The 20,891-nt window shown below is 45.5% G+C and overlaps 1 protein-coding gene and 1 pseudogene across 5 annotated transcripts in view; both read right to left on the bottom strand.

The window, feature by feature from the left end:
• Positions 1–20,891, bottom strand: part of LOC142583440 (endoplasmic reticulum aminopeptidase 2-like) — a 155,015-nt gene that overhangs the window by 34,368 nt on the left and 99,756 nt on the right. For 3 of the 5 annotated variants that reach the window (XM_075693909.1, XM_075693908.1, XM_075693906.1), the window contains exons 8-12: positions 16,165–16,295; positions 16,053–16,108; positions 15,822–15,969; positions 5,811–5,884; positions 5,121–5,225 (exon numbers count right to left, since the gene is read on the bottom strand). In XM_075693909.1, coding sequence (XP_075550024.1) covers positions 5,121–5,225; positions 5,811–5,884; positions 15,822–15,969; positions 16,053–16,108; positions 16,165–16,295 — 514 coding nt within the window. Of the gene's footprint in view, positions 1–5,120; positions 5,226–5,810; positions 5,885–15,792; positions 15,970–16,052; positions 16,109–16,164; positions 16,296–20,891 lie in introns of those variants that run through there. The other 2 variants (XR_012828626.1, XR_012828627.1) reach the window with 2 other exon arrangements.
• On the bottom strand, positions 17,887–18,639 carry LOC142583443 (uncharacterized; annotated as a pseudogene).

Genomic DNA, 20,891 nt, shown 5'->3' with positions numbered 1-20,891 from the left:
AATTGAATATGCTCTCAGGAACGGAGGAAGCCTAAAAGCAGTGAAGAAGAAACTAGGAATAGGCAAGAATCAGATGTATGCGTTAAGAGGCAAAGCCGGCAATATCATTACTAATATGGATGAGATAGTTCAAGTAGCTGAGGAGTTCTATAGAGATTTATACAGTGCCAGTGGCACCCATGACAATAACGGAAGAGAGAATAGTCTAGAGGAATTTGAAATCCTACAAGTAACACTGGAAGAAGTAAAAAAAGCCTTGGGAGCTATGCAAAGGGGGAAGGCAGCTGGGAGGATCAGGTAACAGCAGATTTGTTGAAGGATGAGGGGCAGATTATTCTAGAAAAACTGGCTACTCTGTATACGCAATGCCTCATGAGTTTGAGCATACAAGAATCTTGGAAGAATGCTAACATAATCCTATTCCATAAGAAAGGGGATGCCAATGACTTGAAAAATTATAGACCGATCAGCTTACTGTCCGTTGCTTACAAATTATTTACTAAGGTAATCGCAAATAGAATCAGGAACACCTTAGGCTTCTGTCAACCAAAGGACCAGGCAGGATTCCGTAAAGGCTACTCAACAATAGACCATAGTCACACTATCAATCAGGTGATAGAGAAATGTGCAGAAAATAACCAACCCTTATATATAGCTTTCATTGATTACGAGAAAGCGTTTGATTAAGTCAAAACCTCAGCAGTCATGGAGGCATTACAGAATCGGGGTGTAGACGAGCCATATGTAAAAATACTGAAAGATATCTATAGCAGCTCCACAGCCACCGTAGTCCTCCATGAAGAAAGCAACAAAATCCCAATAAAGAAAGGCGTCAGGCAGGGTGATACGATCTCTCCAATGCCATTCACAGCGTGTTTACAAGAGGTATTCAGAGACCAGGATTGGGAAGAATTGGGGATAAGAGTTAATGGAGAATACCTTAGTAGCATGCGATTCGCTGATGATATTGCCTTGCTTAGCAACTCAGGGGGCCAATTGCAATGCATGCTCACTGACCTGGACAGGCAAATCAGAAGGGTGGGTCTAAAGATTAATCTGCAGAAAACTAAAGTAATGTTTAACAGTCTCGGAAGAGAACAGCAATTTACAATAGGTAGCGAGGCACTGGAAGTGGTAAGGGAATACATCTACTTAGGGCAGGTAGTGACGGCGGATCCAAATCATGAGACAGAAATAATCAGAAGAATAAGAATGGGCTGGGGTGCGTTTGGCAGGCATTCTCAGATAATGAACAGCAGGTTGCCATTATCCCTCAAGAGAAAAGTGTATAATAGCTGTGTCTTACCAGTACTCACCTACGGGGCAGAAACCTGGAGGCTTATGAAAAGGGTTCTACTTAAATTGAGGACGACGCAACAAGCTATGGAAAGAATGATGGGTGTAACGTTAAGGGATAAGAAAAGAGCAGATTTGGTGAGGGAACAAACACGAGTTAATGACATCTTAGTTGAAATCAAGAAAAAGAAATGGGCATGGGCAGAGCATGTAATGAGGAGGGAAGATAACAGATGGTCATGTAGGGTTACGGACTGGATTCCAAGGGAAGGGAAGCGCAGCAGGGGGCAGCAGACAGTTAGGTGGGTGGATGAGATTGAGAAGTTTGCCGGTACAACATGGCCACAATTAGTACATGACTGGGGTAGTTGGAGAAGTATGGGAGAGGCCTTTGCCCTGCAGTGGGTGTAACCAGGCTGATGATGATGATGATGATGATGATGTAGAAACAAGTCGTTGGCCTTCTGCAGTATCGTTCCATTGACGGGAAGGTGGGTTGCATTTGCTCTTTGCAGCCAGCGAACTAAAGCTGATTCCACATCTTAGTACATGGGAGCCTGTACTCACGACCACTTCGAAGAATAAGTCTTGCTGTAGGCCTCCAGTACCTTCGACTTGTTCTTCAATATTGGTGACAACGTTGAGAGGGGCACGCTGTGCCTTTCAGCCAACTCGGTCTTGGAACAAGTGTTCTTACCCACTTCTTGGACCAAGCAGAACTTCTGCTGAAACATTATAGTCTTTTACTTTGGCATCTTCGCTCACTGGCACTTCTGCACAGTAAAAAAAAAAAAGAAAGAAGAAAACACCGCGCTAGCTGGAACACCTCTAACCAACGCACACAAAGAAATGGCGCGGACCGGTATTGCGCGCACACACATCGCCGCAGACGCGGAGAGAGAATGAGCGAATGGCAGCCAGTGGCAGCAGCACGGAACACGCGCTAATGCTGCGACTGCGAGGAGCGTGCGGAGTGGGAGACGAGAGCAAGTGACAAAAATTGGTATGCCCACTGCATTGCAGTGAAGCACGTCTTCTCCTCTGCAGGTGCGCGTTTCGGCGGTGTGCGGGGCGTACCGTGGACTGATTTTTGTGCTAGCAGTACTACGGGTCAGGCACTTTGTCCATAAATAATCGCGATTGCTATGTGGGGCTACCTCACGGCTCTGAATGGCCGTCGTTTCGTCAGGTTTGCGGTGAAATGGGGATAGGGAATTGCCGCATAGCACCCCAAATCTTCTAGTTAACTGGGTAGGCCTAAGCCGCCGGTTCGAATTATCCGGTCATATTTATTTATTTAATTTTTATTCGGTATAACTACATCGCCTGTACGGCATTATCATAGGGGGGTTGGAAAATTGGAAAATACGGGACCGTAGAAAACGTTCGAATTATCCAGGATTTCAAGTTAACCGAGTTCGATTTAATGAGGTTTTACTATACACAGACCACCTCAAGCTGATGTATTTGCATACAGCAAGGTCATTCAAAATATGATACTTGATAAAATGAAGGAGTCTGCACATGCCTGCACATACTATTCATGGCAACTGACTCCAGGCCAAACTTGGCATAGTTGGCCAGAAACGTAGGGCTAGTGTTTTGCTAAGCACCTTAGTCCCACTGGAGAACTGATACCATTCTAACACAGTGGCCAAGCACTGCCTCTCCTACATCTCCAGTGTGATATTGTACACTGGTTGAATTGTGGGGGGCATCCGCACGTGCTACCGTGGGTCGCCAAGTGACTGTTCAGGCCCTAGCTGAGATTTTTTGCACACTCAGACAGGAGAAGTCTCAAGCACTGATCATCTTGGTGAACAGGAGGCATGCAGCATGATAATGGAATATGAGATGCGACATCCATGACAGACAGAATTTATTGATGGCAATACATTTTACGTTGCATACTGCTATGCCATTTTTGCAACTGGATTTGTTACAGCGTATACTATTTTTGTGCAGCTCAAAACAGATTTACACCCACTGAATGATTAATTCATGGGGTTTAATGTCTTGCCAAAGCAGCTCTGGGACTATGAAAGATGCCATAGTCATCATTATGAGTTAGAACATAGTTTATTAACAAACCGAACTGCCGACACCATGCCAGTGCTGTTTGATATAGGCAACCCAGTCCCATGCCCTCTGGTGGCAACTCAGACAGCCACTCATGATCACAGCAGTCACCTCACCATCAGCACTGCGCTGCTACTGTGCACATGGGAATGCTGGGTTGTCGTAGCTCTGAATCGCATCATTCTCGTACTCACCTTAAAGGTGTGCCTGGCTAGCACTGTTTATATCAGTCACAATGGTTCATTATCTACTAAAAGAGCACGTAAAGAGCTGTTTTCTTATATTACACAAAAACATATTTTATTCATTCACGAGGACTTCTGCTTAGATGTACAAATATATTAAATGCAAAAGTGATAGTGAACTTCTAAAGTTGGACAACAGACAACAGGGTTTGTGCTTGCTTTGTGACAGTTTGTTGTCTGTTGTTTTTCAGTGCTTCCTTGTGCATTGCATGTGAGTAAACTTTACTGAAAGATGCAATACTGATGAATGAAAACATTTCATGAATATTTTTTTTTATGAAAGCTTTATCTGTGCAGCCACAACCGTGTTTTAGGCCAAGGCATGTTTGAGACAAAGCCTTGGACGCCCATATCCCAGCCTTCCCAAAGCAGTGCAATGCCCCTTGGGAAACACGCATAGATGGTGGCACCAGATTTCCTCTAGGTAGTATTGTGACAATCTTTATAGCCATAGTGGAAGGCTCCAGATTAATTCCGACTACCTGGGGTTATTTAAGGTACACCTAAATGTAAGCACACAAGCATATTTGCATTTTGCCCCCATTTTAAATGTGGCCCTAGCAACCGGGAATCCAACCTGGAACCTTGTGCTCAGAAGCAGCAGAACACCACGGAGCAGTGACACCCTCTTTTTTGGCTACATTTCATCAGACTGTGCAGCAGAGTGCATACATATGGCACAAAGAGCAACTGTCCATTTGACAAAGCCCACTGTGGACCGTCACCACATTGACACATACTTCTTGGTTTTCTCGCAGACTGTGTTAACCAGTGCACACACTAGTTAACACAGTCTGTGTTAACCAGTGTGTGGTAGCCAGTTTTGTTCTACATGCAATGCACCTGAGATGAAAGGAATTTGTGCACAGAGTGGATGTATGACTTTCCAATGGTATCACTTAGGCACGTTTATACACGAGAAGAAAAGGCACATTTTTGGAACTTTTCATGGCTTAGGATGAGCTCACAAGGACTGCGTGTATTGCGAAGAAATGAAAGCATGACAACACCGTTCCAAAAGCAAAAAGTAAAAGAAAAAGCAAGACAAACACAAATGACACTGTTCCAACGCAGCACAAGATTGTCCAGACTCAAACAAAACTTGTCTCATTTGAGTAGCAGAGACCCAGCAAGCTTTTGATTCTAAAGCAGCCCAGAAAAGTTGATCTTGAAAGAGAACTAAGATAGGCAACAGGGGAGACGAGTTTAGAAATGGGCAAGGAATGAAGGTCAGCTAAGGAGAGGAAGAATGTAGCATGCTGTTAGCAGTAACAGCACAAACTAGACAGAAGCTTTACTATGTTAGGAGGACACGAGCATCTGTTTAGGCATGCAAATTCTGCAAATTGTGCAGATTATAGTAGATATGACAGTCTAAACAGAATTTTAATTCCAGTCATCACTGAAGTGCTACTGCTTTTTTCGAAAGCTGATCCACTTGAATAGGTTAAATCATATGAGAGCACAGAAAGCAGTGTGTCTCCTGAGAGACCAACCCACCTCCGTTGCCCGTACATCCACTGGCCAAAGTGATGGCTGGCCTCCTGCAGCACCTGTTCATCTTCCAGCTCAAGAGCAGCATGGAGAATCTCGGCACGAAGCTTTCTGTTTCAAGTACAGCATAGGGCATAAATTATTTCCCCTTCAATCTGAATAAGGGCACAGACAAAGATCTGCTGCTTTTACACGAAATGAAAGCGACCACGACTGCTGTACTAAGAAACAAGGCAAAGCAATTAGTCAAACACAACCTCATCAAAACAAAGTGATGAGCTCAACCAAATGAAACAATAACAAAAAATAACTTATTATAAAAAGCCATACACAAAACATAAGCCTGCAAACACCAAAGCACACTGAGAAACACAATGTGCTTACCAAAAGTTTTTCTTTACTCTGCTTAAAAAACACGAAGATTTTTGTGGATTGCCTTTTCAAGTACTAGTACCTTTCCTTAGAAATGCAATTCAAGTGGATATACTACTGGTGAAGGTTTCTGAAAGATGAAAACAGTCTGCACACAATTTTCAATGAAAGCTGGGCTGGGGGGCAACCACCTCGCACAAGGCACCTGATCTAGGTGGCATTTAGCATTCCCAATTTGCTGCTCTCAGGGACTGAATGAGTCTAATGCTTCGGTCATCTAACAAGTGGCAGCTTGACAGGCCAGTGTGAGAACAGCACACGCACCTGTCGAGGTGCGGGCCTGTGTCCTCCCATCCCAAGTCAGCCAGAACAGGTCTCAGGAGTGACAAGAGATGCCCCTGCAACCAAAATCCTTGTTGGGCCAGACACGCATGACCTTCATCTGCCTTGTGGAGCCGTGAGACATACAATATGGCACAACATGCCTGCCCAATGCAAGCAGAATGTTATGCACACATACATTCACTGTACTACAAACACATTATGGTGAAAACACGTGCTATTGTAGGTGCCCATCGTAAGCATTGTAGGGTACTGCCCTGGGAAGAACGAAGTAAGCAAATACAATCCAAGTCAGAGCTCTGACTTGGATCATCTTGGTACACATCTTCCATTTCAGCCATTGGGATTGTGAGCCAAACATGCTTCCGTTGCAAAACAGAGGCACTCAAAATTTTTTTACCACTTTGTGCTTGGAACTGTTGTAAAACGAACAAGTAGGCACCAAAAATATGACGAAGGTAGAGAGAGGCTATCTTGTTCTTTCTTAAAGGGCCCCTGAAACACTTTCTGAACACAGTAAAATGTTGCCGACCTGTCGTAGAGGCTGCTGCGTACATGGTGAGCCAAAATACTGCACTGCATGCAGCAGGGAATTTACTATCTCATGTCATAAACTGCAACTATTCAGTTGCTCTCACTTCTGCAACGTCATCATGCAGCATCAATGAAAACAGCTGGACCCACTAATGTTATTGGTTGATTTCATGATCGCAAGAGAAATACATAATTGCCAACTTTGAGTTAAATAAATGAAACACATAGATGCTTAAAAAAACAGAAAAATAATTTCATCTTTGCACTGCCTGTAGCTGCATCTGATGTGAATGGCCTCCGAGATGGCAGTGGCGGGGTGTGTAGCACAGTGACCGCCACAGGCTGTGAGCCCTTTTGCTGTCGCGACACTTTTGGCCGGGCTTTGCCCTTTTGGCTTCTCCGCTGTGTAGCTTTCAGTGCACGAGTAGAGCAAAAAGAGAGAGAAAGCTGGATATTGGTGCGATAACTCCACTTATAGCTGAAGAAATTGAGAACATTTTGTGGCATGAAATTTGTGAGATGATGTCCTTTAATGTGCCAGTGAACCACCGATATTGTATCAACATCCAGGTATGATCCATTCATTTACGTCTTGTCATAATATCTAAAGGATGTCCTACTAGTACATATTTTGCAAATACATACATACATATTTTGCAAGTAGCCGATGTCTTTGACATTCATGCTACTCTTTATGAACGTTACATACTGACGTCATAGAGGTGTATCCACTACGTCATACCTGTTAACTAAATTTTAAGTTTTCTTTAAGATTTACTTAAGATGCCGTATCGGTTGGGGGATGTAATTAAAGTTTTGTAGTTACATTATTATGCAGTTAGATTTTTGAAAACACCATATTCCCCAAGCTTTATTGCGGATGAATTGCCATTCATACTGAATGTGGTACAGTCGAACCCAATTATAACAATATTCAGGTGCCACGAAAATTCCATTGTTATAACCGATAATTGTTACAACCAGGTTGCATGAAAAAAATCGAAATAGGGGGATGGCAGAGAGACCACCAATGAAAACTGACCCTGCCGACCTTTAATGCCAGACCTCTGTCGAGTAAGGCTAGCTTAACAGGACTGTTTGGGGAACTATCAGACATTGTTTGGGATATCATTGGCCTTAGGGAGATTAGAAGAACTGGTGAGACTTATACAGTGCTGACTAACGGCCATGTACTCTGCTATAGATGTCTTCCAGATAAGAAGCAATACGGGGTAGGATTCCTAATCCATAAGGACATAGCAGGCGACATTGACGAATTCTACAGCATTAATGAGAGGGTAGCAGTAGTCGTAATCAAACTTAATAAGAGATATAAATTAAAGATAGTTCAAGCCTACGGTCCAACATCCAGTCACAATGATGATGAAGTAGATCAGTTTTATGAAGATGTTAAATTAGCAATGAGAAAAGTGAAAACTCAGTACAGTGGAATTCCGATTATACGACTTTCTTGGAACCGCGAAAAAGCGTCGTAAAATGCGGCCGTCGTAAAATCCGAACATAAATTATGTGCATAAAAATACAACTTATTTCGCGCGACGGATTTACGAGAAACTTCAATGTAAACTAATAACATACTCTGCAGGGCTTGGAAACCCAAATTATCAAAAAAGTAAATGCGAAAAGATATACTACTGCTGCAGTACAGGTAAATTACATCAGGTACAGTACATCAGAGGCTAAAGGAACATAAAAGGTCGTTAACTGGTGGATCGCCTTCTAATATTCCCCTACATTGCCAAGGTTGTAACTGCATGCCAGAGTTAGATGAATGCGCGATATTGTACAGGCATAAGAATGAAGATACACGTCTTATGGTAGAGGCATGGCATATCTATAATGGTGGAAGTGCATGCGTGAGTCAGCCTTCGATTACTTTACATAAGGAAGAGATTAAGTGCCTTAACAGTTATCTCTCACGTAGACCGGCACATGTACCCGACTGACACGTGGTGATACCATTCCTGAGCTTGCGCAGGTGAGTTTTGTGTCTTCTTTTTTTTTTCCGCCTCAGTGCTCCCTTCAGTTGATAGTCGACGTTCATGTTGTCCACTTCTCTACTCTTGTGTCCCGTCTGCACGCCTCACCTCTTTTTTGCATTACGAGTACAGGTACCAACCATGCTTTATTCAAACGAACCTTTATGGCACTCCACTGCCCACTGCAGCGATTCCTGCCAGTTGGTGTGAACGTTAAAAAAAGTCGGTGTTTCTTTTGGGCCTTGTTTGATGCGTGAACCAAGAGCTTTCGCTCGAGTTGGGCAACGTCAAAAAGGAGGTCCTCTGCGGCGTCACATGAACAGATGAAGTTCCAGATGCTGTCTCTGTGCCATAGCACCTCGGCGAACCTGGTAGGCACGGGCATGGCATCTGTGGCGCCGTCATTGTCCTCGTCCGATGTCGCAGCGGTGTTGGCACTAGGCAAAGCCTCCTTGATGGCGTCATCCAGCGACACCTCACCACAGATCGCAACATTGTCGTCGGCCTCCACGTACTCGGCGAAGGTCGCGGTGAGGAAGCCTGCATTGGCCTCGAGGGGCATCGAGGTTGTTGCATCCCCAGCAGAGGAGGCCGTCTCTCGCTTAAAGCCACAGTGCTTGAACGAGTTAGCGATTGCGCTTCGCAACCTGCTTTCCACGAACTGGCAATAAAATGAATGGCGTCGAGCACAGTGATCTTATTTCCGACTCGCTGCACTCCATAGCCACCAGCCAACGCTGCACTAACCGCTTCCGGTACCCTTGCTTGACGCACTTAATGATGCCGGTATCCAGCGGCTACAGCTGGCTTGCGCAGTTGGGCGGAAAAAAAAAGAACCTTTATGTTCCTCAGGCTGGACGTATCGCGTGGGTGGCATGGTGCGTTGTCCACAAAAAGCAATATTTTCCTTGCCTTAGCACCCATTTTGTTATCAAGCTGCTGCGAAAAATTGCTGAAGCGCGAAGAAGTCATCCACGCTTTTCTGTTGAAGTCGTAGCTGCACGGTAGCGTCTTCAAGTTCTTAAAGCACCGTCACTTTGCAAAGTTTCCAACAACAAGCACGGGCAGCCTCTCAGAACCGTCCTCGTTAGTACAGAACAGTGCCGTCACATGCTCTTTACTACGCTTGCTACCATGACAGTTGTCATCCTTAAACGCAAGGGTTTGCTCGGGCTGCATATGGTAAAAAATACCGCTCTCATCGGCATCGAAAACGTCGCAGGCCTTGTGTGCAGCAATCATCTCCGACAGCAACTCCATCCACTTGTTCAACGTTGAAACGTTCAAGGAAGTGCTTTCTCCGCAAGAGCGGCTGTGCACAACCCTGTTTCGGTTTTTAAAGCGATCCAGCCACCCGTTCGATGCCTGAGAGTCGTCGATGCCCAGACGCAATGCCACAAGGTCCGCCTTTTCTTTTATAATGGTGCCATCAACGTTGATCACAGAGCTCTGTGCTTGATGCAGCTACTTGACGAGAACTTTTTCTAACTTCTCATGCTGTCCTTCTTTTGCCGCTTTCCACTTGAGCCCAAACTTGTTGGCATTCTGCAATATCACTGTTTTGTTTGCCAGGGTCGTCTTAAGCGAAGATTTGGGTATCTTAAGGTCCTGGGCAATGCTGGCTTTCGTGGCTCCATGCCGCTTTTCTGCTTTCTCGATAATATTCAGCTTTTTGCCGAGTGACAGAACTGTCCGCTTTCGTGACATCGTGCGTTGTGTTGCTCCACACAACTCAAAACCTCCGTTGAATGCTAGTTACTAGGATTACGATGAGGAACACATGCAATAAACCTGGGCCTCTCCATGCTACCTTGTCAGCGATCTTCTGCTGGGAAACTAGAAGGACAGAAACGCTTCCCCAACGTGACGAGAGACGACGACGCCGAGAAGAGAGGAAGAAAGTGATTGTGGAGAAGAAAAGGCGCTATTTCAGCACACCAAGTGTGGCTGGCAGCTCCTGGTGGAGGAGAGAGAAACAAACGATGAGACGGGGCAGGGAAGAAAGCTGTGCTGGAGCGAACCGGTCGAGCGGTGTCAAGCGCTTTGCATGCGGAGAGACGGAGCGAGGAAAGAGACCCGTGGCACTTCTCTTTCATCCGCCGTTCCATCCTGCGCTTTGCGAGGGTCGTCGTATAACGTGGGTCAGGAGTAAAATTGCATCGGATAACCGGGGTTTTTAATGCATTGCTTCTATGGGGACTTCGCCAGGACTGCGCTAATCCGTCGTAAAACCCGGGTCGTCACAAAACCGGAGGACATATAACTGGGGTTCCACTGTACCTATTCCACCGCTGTCTTTCTCGTACCGCTACCAACGAACTGCTACATGGCATGCGACCTGGTGTAATAATATGCAAGTACAATGCAAAGTGTGCCCATAGCAATGCTACGTGGTGAGCATCTCCCGTCGCCTGACATGTTACATGATACAATGTTAATAATGATGATGATGACAGATTGGCGTCCCCTTTGAAATGGGGCAGTAAGAAACAGTCACCTAGCCTGCGTGACTTAAAGGGACACTAAAGTGAAAAATGATTTCTTCTGCATCAGTAAATTACCGTTCTACAACACCAAAAACACCGCTCTTACAACGATAAGACGTTTGGTAAGCCAGAAAAAGCGCAATAACGAAATACGGGCGGCGACGCCTACTTAAGTTCCCGCACCTGGGGGCTGTGACGTCTTGGATTTTGATGGCATCTTCTAGGGCCTACTAATTATATATAGCGGTACAGATTGACTACATTGTGTTCTAAAGGAACCAAATATCAAACATGGCAAGTTTCGGGAACCTTTATTCAGCCAACGCGGCCCAAATGCGAAAACATGCTTTGCAATTCCTGACGTCATGCTGACGTACCGGCGCTGGGGTTTCGGCGCGAAATTCAAATACTCATACTTGGACCTTTATTTTCTCATCTAATAATCAAACTATTTTTTTGAAATGACTGCCTGCAGGGTTCTCAAACAATGCTTCATTAGTCTAAACTGATTTATTGTTTCGCTTTAGTGTCCCTTTAATCAGGTATGCTACACATGTTTTTCATTCCAGCATTTTTGTATACATCTCCGTAATCTTCTTTTTCTTCCTCAAACCTTCTTGATTTAATTTTTGCCACTACCAGTGAACAGCTACATGGCCTGCCACCTGGTGTAATAATATGCAACTGCAATGCAAAATGTGCATGTTTCGACGCAATGCAGCATGCATCTTGCATGGCATGACAAGTGGCACAATATGATGCTAATGATGATGATGATGACAATTTATTGCCATCTCCTTTGAAATGGGATGGTGACAAATAGTCACCTAGCACGCTTGATTTAATCAGGTATGCTAACATGTTTTTCATTCTAGTATACAGCTCCTTAATCTTTTCTTCCTCAAACCTTCTCTATTTACCTTGTACCACTACCTATGCAACTGGTGTGCTACGTGGTGCCATAATATGCAACTGCAATGCAAGAGTGTGCACATATCGACGTTACACGGCGCACATCTTGCATCGCGCGTCTTCTCGCATGCTAGGACGTGTATATGGCATGTTTCCGCTGCAAGCTAGCAAGTACTAGCATGGCTCAGTGGTAGAGTAACTGACTCCTGCGCAGGGGGCCTGAGTCCGATCCTGGCGGGAACAATTTTTTTTCCTCATTCCTGGCTGTACCTGCGATGGACACCAGTGGCAGTGGACAACATCGCCAACCAATATGGCTATTATAACAGCCCATAAGAGCTTATGCTGTAAAAATAATTAGAAGGAGCTCTCTCTTACTAAAGAGAGGGAACCATTTTTACATGTCACTTCCTAGCTTCATGCGCTGTGAATAACTATAAAACTTGGCTGCAACGGTTGTGGCTTGGGCTATTTGGTTCATGGAGCAAAAGTAGGGGCACAGCACAAAATTGACGGAGCACAAGATGAAGAAAGGATGAACAAGACGGAGAAGTCCAGCACTGTGTTTATCCTTTCTTCGTCTTGTGCTGTGCCCCTACAATTTTGGCTGCAATGTTTGCAGTTCTGTCCTTGGTGCCGACTATGTGAAGAGGAGGCCAGAGAGGTGTGTAGCCTCTACCGAGGAGCCATAAAGGTCCAAACACCTGGCTTCGGCTCAACACCCAAGATCCCCTATTCCTCAGACATGGCTAAGCACCGCACGGTTACACATACGAGGGTCCAAACCCCCATGTGCTTGGGTCCATGGTGCCGCAACACACCAAACCCCTGCTTACCCAGATGATCCTGTAGGGTTGTCATCACACCTTCATCATTGTCACACCATCACCATCATCCTGTTGTCCTCATGGCTTCGCGGCCAAGCTGTTGTCATTATACCATTGTCATTATTTCAGGATTGTCATCCCATTGTCGCCGTGTCGTCATTGTCATACCACCTTCATCACTCTATTATCATCACTTTGTCATCACTATATATAGTCGTCGTTATGCTGTCATTGCCGATCCTGGAGCGAGTGTCAACAGGGTGTCTAGCAAGCTGATATTTCCAAATTCCCTGAGTTTTCCAGGTTTTCCCTGACTGCCTTTGCACTATTCCCTGAGTGACACAGAACTTTGTTTATGTCAAGACGGGCTCCCTACATCATGTTGCTCAATAGTATCATTCTCTAGTAAGCACGTTAAAAAATAAAAAAACAACTTAATTCAGTTTGAATAGTAAGGGGTAGTGTTTACTTTATTCAAAAAGAAAACAGAAGGGAGGGGTTAGTAAAATGCACAGCGAATAAAATATCTCCGAAAGTAATAGTAAAACCCATTGCAAATCGAGTCGAACGTTCTCAAATATGAAAAAGAAAGAGTTGCATACAGAATATTTTCGAATATGAGCTATTTCTATCAACTGATAGCAAGCTAATTGGTATGAGGCCCGAACTTTATCACAAGTGATCGCAAAAGCTGGCAAGTCAACCTCAACAGTCCTGACATACTCTCAGCCCATGCACAATGCCTCGGTGTTGTATTGCAATGTTTTAAAGAATTTTTTTGCTTGGATGAGGGACACCTGCATCTCGGCGTGAGCCAACACTTTGCTTTTAGAGTGCAAGCTTCTTCAGAAAAGCAGTGGCATGCTTCCTTTCCCATTCATTTCTCAATGTATAGGTCCTTTGTCTTCTTGTTCTCCTTCGTCTGTGCGTTCACCACATGGACTATTTGAAGCATCCTTTTGGACAGTTGTACAGTCAGCATCCGATTTTTTCTGACTCCCTAGGGGCCGCGAGAACGCCCCAAAAAATTAATGCACGTCTTTTACAGTCCTCAAGTGCTCAAATCACCACAGGCACATTCGAAAAAGCTCTGTAGGCCTGCCAGTACACATATTAGGCATATTGGTGCTTGTACTCTGACGGGAGATAGCGGGTGCATGCATGTATAATTAAGGAATACATACTGTGTCCCGTGAAAGTTGCCCCTTCCCGCACTTATGCTTCACAGCGCAATATTGCTGTAAAAAGGCGAAGCTGACTTTCGGGAACCGTCATTATGCAACGCGCCGTGCTTTCCAAACTTCGAAGCCAATCGCGATTACCAAAAAGGCGGTGTCGGTGCCATTGCTGACAGCGGCGAATTCTTTCAATGAAAGACACGGCGCAGAACGGCAAGAAACTAAACACCGAACCTCGAAGCAGCTAGGCCTAGCATTGCCGCGGTAGTGGCTACGGCAGCCAGCGGATCTGCGTGCGAGTGTGCCGGTTCGGGGCGGCGAGGTTATCAAAGTGACAACGGTGGTGATTTTGATGAATGCCGTTTCGGACCTGCGGTCACGGCAAAAAGTCCAGAAAATCGGACGTCGAAGGGTGCTTGTGCCTGAAATTTCAGACGTTCTTATACATTGACACTATGGGGCACGTGTTGTGCCGCGAAGCCATCCGAATTATCCGGCGTCCGGAAAGTCGCTCGTTGACTATGCTCTGGCAACTCCTCCAGCTGACGACGCGGCGTCAAAGACCAATCGTTACGATTTCTCTCTGTAGCTCGAGCCAGCATTACCCCGACTTTCGTTCCCTTTCAATAAAATTACAGCTAATTTTCCCTGATAGAAGCACAAATTCCCTGAGTTTTCCCTGAGTTTTTTCAGGCTACTCAAAATCCCTGAGAATTCCCAGTTTTCCTGGTTGGTAGACACCCTGGTCATAGCAAAGTGGGCTGGTCGCAAAGACAGCGTATTTCACATATAGTGGAAGCAATGGAAATCCTAAAATAACCATTGCAGATATTAAATAAAGGTGTCTTTAGCAATATGGTGTGTCACTATATTGCTTGAATGCTAATCGCAATTTATGAAGTTACCGAAAAGAACACACAGGACGAAGAAAGAGACAACACGAAGTGGTTAACGCTAATCGCATTAACTTTGACACTCAATGCGAGATAGATCGCGCTCGAATTTTTTACAAAGTGATAAACATTGTTAGCATATCTCTGGCTATGTTCATCTTGTTTATGGCCCTTGAGTGCTGAATGTTTGCAGTGTTGTTCTTAATGCTCATAAAAGTGCACTAATTATGAAAATAGTCTGTACATGTCGTCGCGGCACTTGGTTTGCACTAAACTATGATATTCTGATCAACCTGGTTTTAATTATGCCCTGCGTGTTCTTTTTTGGCCTTGTTTTTTATTGTATTTTTGTCTTCGGGTAATGTTTGATATGACATTCACTTGAATCTGAGCGCCCTATGTAATGCCCACTCGAGTCCTTAGCGTATTAAAATAAATAAACTTGCACACTGTCAGGTACATGACAAACTGTGACTTGCAAGGATGGTGTCAGAATGAAGCATGGTGCCTTAACTCAAGGCTCTAAGCATGATCTCAGAAGCAGCATGTCATCGAGTGTACTCGTTGAAATGCAAGGTCATTGTTCCGATAAAACGAAGTTAAATGAACATAAACAAATTATGAAACTTTGGTAACAAAGCATTGCATTCATAGAAAACTACAGAACAAGTTCTTTAGCATGCAAGCCCTGGGTTTTGCTATATGACGTCAATCTGCTGGTGCACCGAACGGCAAGCTTAGATTAGTGAAGCACACGACCGGCTATCACTCGCACTACCCATGTCTGAAATGCACGGTTATGCGCACCCCTGAGATTTGCCCTAATGTTGACGTTCCCTGATGTCGGTTGTTTCGGAAACTGATAAAAAATATTTTGGTTTTACCCCAAAACAAAATAAAAAATAACATTTCGGTTATGTTTTAATTCCGGTCAAAAAATATCGTTTTTTAATTTTTCGTTCCTGTTTTTGTTTTGTTCCAACACACTGCTTGCAAGGGACCACAGCTCACTTAATGCCTTGCACAAGCTGCTGCAAAATGCAAAATGAGCACATACTTTTAATAATCCTTTAGACAAATGTAAGTTAATGCTCTTAATTATAATAAATTTGAAGAGAAAAAGTAATGGCTGGCCTTCTACAGGACGCCGAGGGAGTGCTTGCCTGCAGAACAGGCAGCCAGTCAGAGTCACTGCCCATGCGCTGCAGGTCAAGCAAGTGGGGCAAAGCTGTTGCCCATGGCCCAAAGTCCCGCTCTTTCTTCAGGTAGCTTGCCAGTTCCAATGCCACTGACAGGTTCAGCTCCCCAGCCCTGCACATCCATCAGCTTGGAATGTAACACAGACCAGCAGGCTTCCTGCAAAACATAAGCAAATGTCACATGGACAGCCCAACCTGGCTAGGGTGAAGGCATCATCGAGTAGGCTCGCCCTGTCTGCTGGCCACAGTGCCTGCATCCAGGGCCAACTCAGTGCTCGCGGGCTCAGTGCTAGCTAGCACGGCCTACCTGGTGGTCACGCTGGAGCTGGCCCATCAAGGCCGCCCAGTTCGGCGCATCATAGTTGACCCGATAGAAGCCTGTCTGGTTCACGTTGGCCTTGATCCAGGATGGCACTGACTCACCGAGGGACACATCCACTGTAACAGTGTTGTAAACTGTGCTAGGAGCATTTCCCAAGCCCGCATGAGAGAATTTTTGCACTGTTGCTGAAGCTCTAAATTTCAAGTATCAATGACAGCAATGCCAATTCAGCAAGTACCTTTGCTTGCTGCATGCAACCTCACTGACACCTCTGAAGGACGAAGTGCTGAATGAGTTAATATTCCATTACAGTCAAACCTACTTATAGCTATAATGGTTTTTAACAAGGTGCTGATACAACAACGAAAAGCCGTTTCACTCCCAACTTTTCCACTTTTTTTTCTCCTGCAATATTTGTTGGTGCAGACGCGTACAGAATTTAATTCATACTTTGCTTTATTTCTGTAAATCGTGACAATAGGAGAGCAAGCTCATTAGAAGAATTGTTGTTGGCTGCCTCATCTGTATTTTCTCACGTCAACATTGTTTTAAATTTCCATTGTAAACACCATGCACATACACAAAGGATTAAGTTTATTATATTTTTAAAGAGGAGGCAGCCAATTAACAATTATTTATAAAGGTATGGATAGCTTCTGCCTAAAGAATGAATATTTTGCTGTATGTTCACTTCGCTTCAAAATGCTTTGTGTGCTTTTTTGACCATAAAAAAAACCTGTAGACTTTAGTGACCCCTTCAGCGGAGTCTTTTATCAACGGCGTGTGAAATGCATGCGAATTATGTGTCTCAGCATCGCTTCTCTTTCCAGTAAGCAAAGCTAACAACGCATAAAAAGACACTTCTAATAATTTACAAGATTTATTCGGGATGAAAACGCCATCACTTGCATAGGTCATAAATATATACAGGGTGTCCCAATTAACTATCATGCACCAAGATTTGAAAAAAAGCTACGTGTTACTTGAAGAAAACCTTGCGCATATTGTTTCCAGTACAGTGGAGTAGCTGCCAGTAATGTTTTCGATAGTGAAAGTTAATTAGGTACTTGTAATTAATTATTTAACTTGAGACTTACTATTGTAATTATGAAACTGTCAATGCGGTATTTGTAGGCACAGCCAAGGAACATCTAACTGCAGTATTTTCAGCTACGCACTAATCGTGTACTGCAAAATATAGCGAATACAATGTGACTGCGCTTCCACCCACATCATAAAGCAGAGTCCTTGATCAGGTTCCTTCTGAGTTAGCCAGAACGAAATGAAGGAAATTTTTAAAAATCACCACCCAAGCACAGATGGTTACAGATGGTTAACCAGTGAAGCTGAAATGTGCAGCCCTGGTGTATGTCACTGGGTTATTCACTGGGCTATTCCCGACGGTTCATTAAACGACGGCTTGGTAGGTTGCTGGATCCTCCGTACACAGTTGCTGCTTGCGCTCGGCTGCACAAGCCTGTTCTTGTGCTTAGGGAGGTGTAGACGAGCTTGTTCCCGGTTCTGCTCGCTGCGTTGCTGATCAAAAGCTGCCTGCTCCTAAGGAGCACGTATAACATGTGGCCAACCCATTTCGGAGCCGGAGAGAAGTTGCTGCCCCCACTCGGAGTCAATTATGCGCCTCTCTCTCACTTTTTTTCCCCAATGCATTCGCATGCGGTTGCATCGGAGGAGTTTTCGGCGTACGAGTGACAGATGGATGTACGAATCGGCTAGCCATATACAGTGCAGTCCACTTATAACGATATCGAGAAAGACGAAAAATATGATCATTATAACCGATGATCACTATATCTGGACTGCAGTTATATATACATATATATATAAAAAAAACGCGGAACATACCTTTGCAGCTCCGAACTCAAATTCACTACTTGCTCTAAAGAATAGATGATGTAGAAAGTAGGCTGTGAAAAACAAACTTTATTTCTAGCGCCAATTACCGTGTCAAAGGTTAGGCGCGCTGAAGTAATCTGAAATCTGCACTTGCTTTTGCGGCAGCTTCAGCTTCACAACCACGGTGTGCATGGACTCCAGCTGCTGCGTGAACACTGGTGGCAATCCTTTAGCATGCATAAAATCAATTAAGGAGTCGATCGATGACAGTCCACTTTGCGTGTGGACATCGTGGTCGGGGTCAAGGAGCCACTGTCAATCTCGTTGTCACTGTCACTGCTGCCGTCGCCACCATCGCACAGCTTTGCCATCTGTCGAGACAGCACATCTTCGGCAATTGCCTCGTCGGTGATCTCATCGCGGAACGAGGCAGCACTGTCTGCAGTCAAAAACTCCTCCATCGACGCACCACCTGTGTCACCAGTAGGAACGAGCTCCCAGAGCTCGGTTATGTCGGTGGCTTCCACCGTGTTGGTCTCAGTGGGTTGGGGAAGTTCATCCTGACGCACAAAGCCCGCCTTTTTGAAGCAGTTGTATATGGTTGACTGCTTTGCTTCATACCATGCGCCATAAACGAAGCACACGGCTTTCAAAAGGCTGATCTTCAGGTCAGGGGGCCCGTCTGCATGACCCGACGTGCAGGAGCTGCGCGGTCAATGGCTAAAATTAGCCACTCCGGCATGCGCCACCGAAACAGGACTTTAAAGTTAGCGATCACGCCAGCGTCCAACGGCTGCAGGCCTGCTGTAGTATTCGGAGGCAGAAACATCAATTCGACAGATGTTAGCTTCGGGTTAACGCTGTGTGCGCTACAGTTGTCACGTAGCAACACTACTTTTCTTCCTTTGCCTTCAAACTTGAGCAGCCATTCTTCGAACAGGTCACGGGTCATCCACGCCTTCTTATTGCTGCGATAGCGGATCGGGATGTGCTGATTCTTAAAGCATGTTGGCTTCTTTGATCGCCCAATCATAAAAGGCTTGAGACAATGGCTCCCGTCCATGCTAAAGCACAGCAACACGGTCGCCCTAAGCTTCGAGTGCTTCCCGCCGAGGCATTGATATTCTTTAAGAGCGTGAGTCTTCGACGGCAACATTTGAAAAAAAAGAGCAGTTTCACCGCAATTATATATGTCCTTCTCCGCGTAGTGCTCCAGCACGCCGGGCAGCTTTGTCTACAGCCACTGCTGCTTTGCGTCTGTGTCCAAAGACGCCGCTTCCCCTACCACGTTTTTGTAAACGATTCCGTGCCGCTCTTTAAAGCACTGAATCCAGCCTCCCCTAGGCTCAAAATTTGGGCATCCCAGAAGAAAAGCCAAGTTTTTTGCTTTGGTGGCAAGTATTGGCCCACTAACATTATGCGTGCGGGTTGTGATGAACCACTGGTAAAGCACCTCTTCAACATCAGCGTACAAAGGGTCTATAACCCTTTTCCGCTGATCGGCATGGCCGCTGATAGCTCCTGCCTTCACAATCGTGGTGCTCCCAGTTTTCAAGATGGTTGACATCGCTGACTGGGAGAGCTCATACTTCTTCAGGAGGGCGCTCACCTTGAAGCCGCGTCAAGTCCTGCAAAATATCCATCTTCGTGTCAAGCAACACAGCTTTGCGCTTTGTCGGCGCCATCTTCGAACTGGGTTGTACTGTTGGTTGCACGCTGCTTCGGTGGCGTCAGCCTGCTATCGCGAGAGAGAGAGAGAGAGAGAGAGAGAGAGACTGAGTGCGGGACGGGCGCCAGTGCACCGCTTTGCTTGTCGCGTGATCATGCGTGCTATTTGGGTTGTTGACTGCTCGTAGCTCTAGCGGCAGTGGAGGGCTACCGATCCGAAAGGTCTTTAACAATACTCACAGACTCGCAAACTACGTGTCGGAATTACATGAACGGCAGAATAGGACGCAGAGCGCTTCACATCCTCCGCTCCTGCAGGGCTAACAACAAAGTCAGGCATACAATTTTCTGAGTACCAGGACACGCTGGAATAGAAAGGAACCTAAGGGCGGACAAAGCAGCTCGAGAGCACACAAACCAAGCGGCCACAAGCACCGACTCTGAGGAACCTATACCAGTCAACCCAAGCTACTCAGACATTTTGAATTACTATAAGGGGGTCCGAATCAACTACCCTCCACCCCACAACAGCCTAAATCAGCATGAAGCAACCTCTTGGAGGAGGCTGCAAACAGGAACATATCCAAACCTAAACACACTAAGCAAGATGTTTCCCACCCAGTATAGAGACATTTGCCCCTGGTGCGGCGCCAAGCCCACCTTATATCACATTACATGGGAATGCGTTCAGAACCAACAATTCCTTCAAATAAAAGACCCGAGTGCGGAGCAGTGGGAGAGGGTGCTCTGCAGCAGCGACCCGAAAGTCCAGCATGGACTAGTAAGGCACGCTCGTCGAGTAGCCACCCTCAGTGGTGCCCTGGAATAGGGGCATCGACCTTGCGCAGATGGGGAAGAAGACCGTGAAGATGGCCGACCACATCTGCCACCGCTAATTTCTACCCAATTAGAGCAAATAAAGTTTTTCCTCCTCCTCCTTGCTTGTCGCTTTCTTTTTCTTTCTCTCTCTTTCGGACCGACTGTGGCCGACGCGCATGAAGCAGCTAGCGCCATCTTGTGGCGCGCTGCGCCAACTCAAGTACTCTCCGGTGCACGGGTGGCGCGGGACGCGCAGCGTGGTAATGGCGGCAGATACGAAGTTATGGAGGTAAACATCGCCTCGTCTCGACATCGTTCGTTTCAGGGAACTAAGCAATGCAAATGTTACGATTATTTTGCACGGAAAAAGC

Source organism: Dermacentor variabilis, chromosome 5, assembly GCF_050947875.1.
Source record: "Dermacentor variabilis isolate Ectoservices chromosome 5, ASM5094787v1, whole genome shotgun sequence".
Taxonomy (NCBI): Eukaryota; Metazoa; Arthropoda; class Arachnida; order Ixodida; family Ixodidae; genus Dermacentor; species Dermacentor variabilis.
The sequence above is the reverse complement of the archived record's forward strand: the minus strand, read 5'-3'. Positions and strand labels throughout refer to the sequence as shown.